This window comes from Phacochoerus africanus, chromosome 15 (assembly GCF_016906955.1).
Source record: "Phacochoerus africanus isolate WHEZ1 chromosome 15, ROS_Pafr_v1, whole genome shotgun sequence".
Taxonomy (NCBI): Eukaryota; Metazoa; Chordata; class Mammalia; order Artiodactyla; family Suidae; genus Phacochoerus; species Phacochoerus africanus.
The window spans coordinates 20,611,244-20,620,631 of NC_062558.1; the positions used below are offsets into that span (position 1 = coordinate 20,611,244).

At 48.0% G+C, this 9,388-nt stretch overlaps 1 protein-coding gene across 2 annotated transcripts in view; it reads left to right on the forward strand.

The window, feature by feature from the left end:
* The window catches only part of SH3RF1 (SH3 domain containing ring finger 1), a 138,640-nt gene extending 130,400 nt beyond the window's left edge, over positions 1 to 8,240 (forward strand). For both annotated transcript variants that reach the window (XM_047759740.1, XM_047759741.1), the window contains exons 11-12: positions 2,297 to 2,598; positions 6,648 to 8,240. In XM_047759740.1, coding sequence (XP_047615696.1) covers positions 2,297 to 2,598; positions 6,648 to 6,816 — 471 coding nt within the window. In that variant the 3' untranslated portion in view covers positions 6,817 to 8,240. The remainder of the gene's footprint in view (positions 1 to 2,296; positions 2,599 to 6,647) is intronic.
* The last annotated feature ends 1,148 nt before the right edge of the window (positions 8,241 to 9,388 follow it).

Below are 9,388 nucleotides of genomic sequence, written 5' to 3' on the forward strand. Positions count from 1 at the left end.
GCTGCTGTGTGTTCTCAGCCTCTTGTTATAGACTTAATACAAAGTTATTAACTTGGGCTCAGACATTATACATGGAAATTACTCTTTCTGGTTATCTGGTGATCATTTCCTGACTCACATAGTTCTCTTGGTTGATGAGATATGGTTTTAAATGATGAAGTCTTCTGAAGAGAAAATAATGACTGAAAAACATTATTTCATCTAGGAACAATTTGTTGTAAAACCACAGAGAAGAGTCAATAAAATTTCTATTAAAAAATAGGCCCTTTTTCATGCATGCTAACATTACATTTAAAACATTGCTTGCTGAAGTGTAGTCTTTATTTTGTTTCTGTTGCTGGATTTTGAGGAAACAAAGGTGTCCTTGAGGACAGGTGTCTGAGTTTGCAAAGCTGTGTCTCTCAAGGGCTCAGTGTCCTGCTCTCATGGAAAAGCCAGGGGTGGTACTCACAGCCCAGCCCCTGGCCCTGGCAGCACCCCCTGCCCCAGGTGGATGCTCTATCCCCATCTCGCCCCCTGCACTGAGCCCGTGGCCTGTTTCCGGGAGCTGGCTTGGCGCAGGTGGGAACACGTGCCCTAGGAGTCACTGCGTGTCCTGTGTGGGACCTTGTAGAGGAACCAAGTCATCCTTCTTCTTCCTCACTTTAGAGACTCTTTCTGAGCGGCATCCAGCTAACTCTGTTTTCCTGAGCACCCAGACTGAGGCACCCTGGTGCCCACCCTACTCTAGGCACGGCTGCCCTGGGATATGTGGGCTGGGACACCAGGCCAGGTGCGTGGGGTCATTCACTGCCATTGCATGGTAGCCCCATGGAAACCCAATGAGTGAAGCATAAGCCAGTAAGGGAGTGGAGACCAGACCTTGGCCAGGGATCCAGGAGAGCCTTCACCAGGATGGATCGGGGGTGGGGATAATGGACCAGCTCTGCTCATCACAGCCTCAGCCGAGACGAACGGGAAGGGTTCAGCACAGTCCCGGCCCACCCCTGCCCTTCTACCCCTGCCTGGTGGGTCAACAGGTACCCAGGGCAGTGTTAGAGAAACAGAGGGCACAGCCCCACCCCATCCCTGCCGTGGGGGTCAGCAGGTGTCCAGGGCAGCGTGAGGGAAAGGGGCCCGTGGTGCAGACCCCTGAGGTGCTTGTTCATCTGATAAATGGTTCCTTTTGTTCCTTCCTCTTCCTGCCAGTCTGTCTCTAATGTAAATGTGCTGTTACGGATTCCCCAAGAGATTTTTACTGAGTCTGAACTAACTCAATATTCAGGACAGATTCCTCAGTGTTTTATCTCCTTGCAGCCCCTCATAATTCTGCTTCCCCATTAGTGGACCTTAATCATCCCCCCTTACCCGGAGTGTGTTCTAAAGAATGATTTCCCTGAAGTGTTTTATTTTTAAGCCACGTTTTGCATTCAGAGGACTTTAGGATATAGTTGGCATTTTAGTGAAGCAGTGTAAAATGGTGACTGAAGCCACCTGTGCTTGGGCATCAGAACATCAGTGCCTGGGATCTAGGCATCGTGGAGGTAGAGAGACACCTAGATCTGGTCTTGCTGGCCGAGCAGAGACCGGAAGCATCAGAAGAGACCAAGACCCACACGGTGGCCTCTGTGGAGTGAGGTTGCTGGGGAAAATTCTTATTTGTACACTTGCTTGCAAAAAGAGGCATAAATTGGTTTTTTTTTTTTTTTATTATTATACTGAAGCTTTTTCCCCCCAAATTTGTGGAGTTGCTTTTGGCTTTTTAATCAAGGAAGTACTTGCACCATTGAAATGGTTTGACTTCTGTTATTTTTGGTTTGTTGAATTTCATCAAGGTGGTGACAGAGTGGTTTAACCCTTATCCCTGATCAGGTCATCGCCAGCGATAAAAGACAAGCCAGGTCTGAGGCTGTGGAGTAAGACGCAGGCAGGTTTACCTTGTTTAATTCAGCACACAGGAGTTAGAGCTAGGGTGGGCAGAATTTTGGAAAGTAACTCCATAGCCCGAAATTTCTGTTTTGTCCTGAAGTATTACTTTGCCTTCACTGAGCCTGAGAAGTGAATTGGTGAGATTTTTGTGTTAGATCTTTTTTGCTGCTCACTCCACCTCCATGGAAGATAGTGATGAACAGTGGAACGTCCAGAACCAGGGAAAACAAAAGGCCGGAGCAGGGAGAAGGAGGGTGGGGGCTGTGCACACCAACCCTCAGAGCCGACACCCCCAGACGCCCTTGGAAAAGATTTGAAAAGACCAAATCAAAGCTTGAAACCGTCCTGACAGAACCACGTCTCCAACTAATGCGCTTTTCTTTTCTAGAAAGAGAAAAAGGGGCTGTTGAAGTTGCTGTCGGGAGCCTCCACCAAACGCAAGCCTCGGGGGTCCCCCCCAGCCTCACCCACGTTGGATGTGGAGCTGGGGGCCGAGCTGCCCCCGGGGGCCCCAGCCACCCCCTGCGCCTGCCCCGGGCCCTGTGATGCAGACAACCCGGCCCCCGAGCCTGGCCCACAGCGCAGGACCTGCTCCTTGGACTCGGCCGCCCCAGTGGCGCCCCCGCCCCGGCAGCCTTGCTCCTCCCTGGGCCCGGGAGCCAGTGAGGCCCGGCCTGTGGTCTGCGAGAGGTGAGTCAATGTTGGGGTTGGGGAACCAGGAGTGCCATCCTGCATGGGCTGCATGGCTGCACCATCTCAGGAGTCCCACATCTCCTTCACTGGATTCTCGCTGGAGCCAGCTCTGGCTCTGTCCCCTTTGTGGGTTGTCACTGAAGCCCCGGCCACCTGCTCCTTGCTCTTAGTCCATCACCAGCAATCTGCCCCTGTGTCATCTTTTGCCTCTTTGATCAAAGGTTTACACCAATAACTCTACTTGTAAAGCCCCTGGAGAATCCTGCCCACACAGAATCCCCTTTGACTCCTCCTGAGCCAAAGGACTAAGGCTGGGTCCTCCCAGCGGCTGCCATCCTAACCCAGCGACTCGGTTCCGTTACATGTCCTGAGTCTTGTTGGGACGGAGTCTGGACGGCGTGTCCTGTTTGATGCAGCTTCAGGGGCTCTAGGAGTGCGTTAATCCACTTAATAAGACGAAAACCTGCTAAGATTATAGGAATTAAAAACAAAGGACTGTTCATTGCCTAGGAAGACACCATGACATACACCAAAAACAGTGAACTATTTTCCATAATACGTGAATATATAAACATATATTTTAAAGGGTGCCATCTGTTCCTGTAAGCCTTATAGCCCCTGTACTTGCAGTTCATAAGTAAAGAAAATTTCTGATTTGTGGAAGTCTTACCTTTGGGGCAGCATTTTCCATGTTACTGACTTGAGATCTTATTATAAAGTGTTATACTTTTAAATGACTTAGATTCACCTTAACTCTGATTTTCAGACAAACATTTGTACCCATGAAAATCTGAGGCCTTCATTCATACAATTTGGAGGGCAAACTTTTTTACCAAAACATAACCTGGAAAAGAATGAATCAAGCCATCTGTGTGCCTTAAGTACACAGTACATGATTTACTATGCATTTTTACAGTGAAGTGAAATCATTTTCTCTAGTTCTGACCATTATAAAACCAGTTTTGAAAAGAAACATTACCCTAGAAGTGTTTCTGCCACACAAATAAAACCACTCTGTCCTGGAGTTTCCACTGTGGCTCAGCAGTTATGAACCCAACTAGTATCTGTGAGGATGTGGGTTTGATCCCTGCCCTCACTCAGTGGGTTAAGGATCCACCATGAGCTGTGGTGTAGGTCACAGATGTGGCTTGGATCCTGCATTACTGTGGCTGTGGTGTAGGCCTGCAGATATAGGTCCGATTCGACCCCTAGCCTGGGAACTTCCATATGCCACAGGTGTGACTCTAGAAAGAAAAAAGTTAAATTAAAATTTTGAAAATCACTTTGTCTCCCCCTTCATGTAGTCTGCTCTAAGTCAGGCTTTCACATTTTGCCTCCAGTTTGCACAATAGTTTATTCCGAGAGTTGCAGCACTTTTTCCTGCCGCGTTTCTCTGCTTTCCAGGGATGATGGCACATCTGTCCATGGAACCAGTCCAGCAACTTATGTTCTTTTGTTCACAAAGGCGTCCCCCTGCCCCCAGGCCCTGATGTGCGGTGGTTTCCCCTCAGTGCCCTGAGCCTCCCCCTCTTCTCTGTCATTTGCGGTGTTGGTGTAACTATTCTGAGTGATGGATCACTTTGCCAGATGCACCCCCCCCTGCCCCCCGCCCTGCCAGGGACTGGCTGTGATGCTGTCCTCCTCCCCAGCACATGTACCTTCTCAAATGCCAGGCGTCCCCAGGTTCTGTGGCTTCTGCATCCAGCCCCTTCCTCTCACCGGAGGGCCTGTTGCCGAGAGCATTGAAAGAGGGAATGTGGTGTAGACAGGCGACAGGGTTCAGGGAGCAGCAGGGTTTAATGACAGGACAGCTGGGCACTGGGGTCCTCTGGCAGCCGTTTCATGGAACCATTTCCATTTTTACAAGTGGGAAAGGGGCCTTTGGAGAGAATTTCTGCCCTGCGTTTATGTTTTTATTATCCATCTGTTCAATGGAATATTGAATATAATAGGCAGACTGACTGGCTTTTCATGCAATGCTGGCAATAGTATGTATCAAGCTTGGATCCTTAAGTCTGCCTGTCTGTAAAAACAACAGGATAAATGTGTGGGAAAATGTCATATTGTCCTGTTAGCCACTGGGAAGGAAATCCGTTGGTTATGCAGAAGCACCCAAGGATATCATTTAGGGATTACCTGTTTTAATATTTCAAAAATGTCGACATAATGAAAAGTACTTCGTGCTAAAAATGAAGGGAACATTAACTTTCACACCAGTATCATTCAGGAAGCCTTTCAGAACCTTTGTCCCTGACTCACAGCGAAACATCACAGCTCCTGTGCTCGCCCAGTGCAGAAGCCTAGGGTTTTCTGGTACAATTTTTTCCTGGTAGAATTTCACAGATGTAATTTACAGTGTCTAGCATCGATACAGTATGAGGTAGGAGTCATCTCCCAGTTAGAATGAGAACAAGTGGAAAAATCTCCTCTCCAACCATGACCTGTGCCATAAATCAAAAGGGAGAGAATGTGACGAGGGCCAGTCAGGGCTGTGACGATGTTCTCGGGACATAAAGACAGAAGAGTCACACAATGAGGCAGGAGGAGCCTGGGGTGTGGTGACAGGTCTTGGTGGCAGCTGAGACAATTCTCCCAGGAACAAAGGCATCCTTCTGTGTTTATTAGAGAGACGGAGGAAGACAAGCAAGAAGTGATGGTCCATCCCGGAGGCAGAGTGTAATTGACGACAGCAGAAGTAATACGACAAATATTTTAGGCTGTTTTTTGGAGGGATTGAGAAAATATCAGTAGAAATTTATGAAGAGAAAGTAGAAATTAAATATTTTGGAAGGGGTAGCAAATAAAAGAAAGTCCATGGGACAGTTTTATTCCTGCCTTAAAAAAAAAAATGCAGATCAAGGGCTTAAGGAGAAGTGTCAGGTCATCTCGGTGTCTATGTTTAGGTTTCGGAAGGATGCTGATAAGTACATAACTATAAGCCCAGCTCCTAAACTGGGAAAAGAATGAATGATCTTTGATTGGGGATTAAGCCAGAACACTTGGAAACAGACACATTAGATAGAGATAGATTTATAGAAAGGCAGTCGGGCTTAAACGGCGTGATTAATTTGGGTCTGTGACAGTGAACCCCCTGGGTGAAGTGATGAGCATAATTTACTCAGACTTCAAGCAGGCTACATATCAAGCCAGTACAGCTTTGCCAGTGAAATGTTTAATTGGATATTAGATTCCTGGTGCGACTGGCAGAAGGCGGTAAATGGTTACCCACCCAGACCAGAGTGATGGGCGGACGGCCTCCCAGAGCCACAGGGGTTCAATTTCGTCAAAACCAGGAGAGATTAGAAACGCAAACGTATGGACTGCAGAAAATGTGAGAGAGACCAGAAAAAATGGACATGGAAAATTTGTGCTAATAAAAGCTTACAGGTACACATCTGACCTAAAGCCAGAGTACTTCAGCCCAGAGCAGGAAGATGGGCTTTGGGTGTCATACTCATTAACAGAAGGCTGGTCTGCTGCCGCCCCAGACCCTGGCACCCTGGGCACGCTCTGCTCGTGATGTGGACGCAGGGGCCTGGCAGGGTCCACTCAGCCTGGAGGCAGTCGTTGGAGGACTGGACCCCCTCAGTGCCCCTCCTGACCCCGATCAGATAAACTCTCCTTCCTCTGGGGGAAGGAAGGAGACAGGCAGTCCCTGTCCTGGGAAGTGGAGCCAGGCCTGCTGTCCATCTGGCTGAGGTCAGCCACGGGGAGGGCACAGGAGGGGCTCTGCCTGTCAGGACCCCTCATACCCAGGCTGGGTCTTCAGTGATGGCCATTATGCGCAGCCAGACTCCACATGTACCACGTGTCTACTCAATGGTAGGGTGGCCTTTTAAATTGTTTTACCAACAGTGTAGCAATCACGTGCTCTGTCCTGTTCTGCTGGCCTCTTAAGTGTGTATTCTGTCTTTGCCTGACCTCTGAGAGGCTATGACTAAGCCCCCCCTCTCTCCTTCTCTACCTCCATCCCTCCTCCCTCCATCCCTCTCCCCCTCCCTCCCTTCCTTTCCCTCCCTCCCTCTTCCTCCCTCTCCCCCCAACAGGCATCGTGTGGTCGTTTCCTACCCTCCCCAGAGTGAGGCAGAACTTGAGCTCAAGGAAGGGGATATCGTGTTTGTGCACAAGAAGCGGGGGGACGGCTGGTTCAAGGGCACGCTGCAGCGGAACGGGAAGACGGGGCTCTTCCCTGGGAGCTTCGTGGAGAACATCTGAGGAGGCGCCAGAGGCAGGGACGTCCCTCAGCCCCGCACTTGGCTGGGAGAGGAGCGCCCGCCTCATCCTGCGTCACTCCACAGAGGAACCCCCTTCTGAAATAGCAGCTGAAGCGGACGGTTGTTTACACGGCATCACTAATTTATTTGCTTTCTTAAACTTGAATTTTTCTTGTACTAGATCAACTCTTTGGGTTGTGATTTAAAGAAATTATTAATTTATGAAATGGTAGCCTAGGAGAGGCCGTGAGGTCACCCGCCAGGAGGGAGGTCCTTCCTGATGCTGGACGCGGGGCATCTCGCGGGTGGGGTCGGGATTCACCCCAAGACCTCATCCCTCAACCCCGAGGGCTTCTGGCTGCCGAGGACGAGGGAGCATAAAGCACAGCCCTGAACACACCGTGTTCAGAAGTAGATTTAGTTTAAAACAGAAGCCGCTCAACTCACAGCTTGCAAGTGGGCGGATGGAGGTTGTCCCCAGCATGAGACGGCTCTGAGGGTCACCCTGGGTGACCGCGTGCTGGGCGCCACCCGCGTGCGTGGTCATGCGGTGGAGACAGAGGCTGGGGGGACCCGGAGAGGTGTCCACGTGGCTCTTCCCACATCCCACCAACCTTGCTGGACCCACAGAGGCCCCAAAGTGGCGGGAACAGGCAGCCCCTCCTCTGCCTGGGCGCTGTCCAGGCCACCTCCTCCGTCCCTTCCCTCAGTGCCCCGCAGCCTGGGTCAGGGCGCCCTCCCCATGGTGACCGAGATCACTGCCACAGTTTTCTCATGAAAAAGCAGAAACAAAAATTCCTTTTCATTTCTTCTAAGAATTATGACTGGGAAATAGAAATGGGACCTGAAGAGCTTTCTTGCAGGAGCGAGCGGTTTCATGGTCTTAAAAAGATGTTATGTGGTTGAAATGAAATCATTCCTAAATTAACCTTTTTTTTATATATATAAAACACTGTACATTATGTTTCTGTGTATTGAATTTTTAAAAGATACTTTACTGGGATATTCATGTAATATATAAAGTTTTGGTGAAATGAACTTTAGTTAGAGAAAAAGCTGACATCGGCTTTCATCTGCGTAAGTTGACACCAATGTGTCATGATATTCTTTATTTTGGGAAATTAGTGTATTTTATAAAAATTTTAAAGAGTAAAAAGACTACTACAGGATAAGATCATTTTTTACCTGTCTTTTCTCCATATTTTAAGCTCTGTGATTGAAGTACCTCTGTCAATAGTTTCCTGGTATGAAGTTGGTTAAAATTTCATCTGTTAATAGATCACCTAGATAATATAATGTATGGGTTTTCTCCTGGATTTTTTTTTTTTTTTTTTGAACACAGTAGATGGAAATTTTGTAACAAGGGCTTGTTACACCACGATAAGGTAATGATAAAATTACAACTTATCATTCCTCATCATGTTAATAATTTGAAGACTGGAGAAAAGTTTCAAGATTAAAATTTGATGTTCAAACTTTATGCGTCCATTGTGTCAATTCTTAATTTTTTCCTTTCACTTTCTTTCTTTTTTTTTTTTTTAACATGGATACATTTGACTTGATTTCTACTCTGTAAAAATTCTTCACCTGTACCTCACCCAGGCAGTGTCAACAGTGGTCACTTTGGTGGGTATACCTTTTACCTCTGCAGCCCACAAACCTCATTTGTTAATAAGATTTCCCCACCAAGTTTAAAGTCTTATTAGAAGCATTTGTGGGGTCTCACCAGGGCCTGAGTGACACACCTGCTCCCCCTTCAAGGTGACTAAACCATTCGGTGACTCAGGACTTTTTTCCTTAGCTACAGAAGGAGAACCAGACCTAACCCAGCTGGGCAGTGGCTGCTGCTCCCAGCAAGGCTGGGAACGTACCTTTGGACACACTGTGATTTTAACCTCCTATGGAAGGCCCAGGAATCCTAACTTTAAAAAGATGGTGTGTACCAGGTTATAAAAATTTCTTTTCCTAGTTTAATGTTTAGCTACTGTCCACTTACTTGTCAGAATTAAAAATCAGGACTTCTCGGAGTTCCTGCCGTGGTACAACAGCATCAATGGCGTCTCTGCAGCACCAAGACACAGGTTGCATTCCTGGCCTGGCACGGTGGGTTAAAGGATCCGGCATTGGCCACACCTGCAGGTCACAATTGCAGCTCAGATCTGACTCCTGGCCCGGGAATGCCATATGCTATGAGGTGGCCAAAAAAAAAAAAAAAAAAAAAAGGCATTCTAGGTTGTAACATAGCTTTGCCAACAGCTACCTTTGTAACCACCTGTACAAGTCACTGATGACTTAGTTTCATCCTGTTTCTGCCCCATCTCCTCACTGGGCAAAGGTGAGGATGGGGAGACCATGTCCCTGTTTTGAAAACTGCTGTTTTAACACAAACATTATTTTCACCTCTGATTTCAAGCAGTTGGCTTCTCTTAGGGTGTCGGCATGCAGTGCCCTTGCAGGGTCAGTTTGGATTGAGAAGGGACGGGTGAAGGTGGTGTTGGAAACTGTGGTGCATGTGATTTTCTCTTCCTCATGAGAACAAGACAGTGTTTTCATACCTGAAGGAGCTCAGGTAA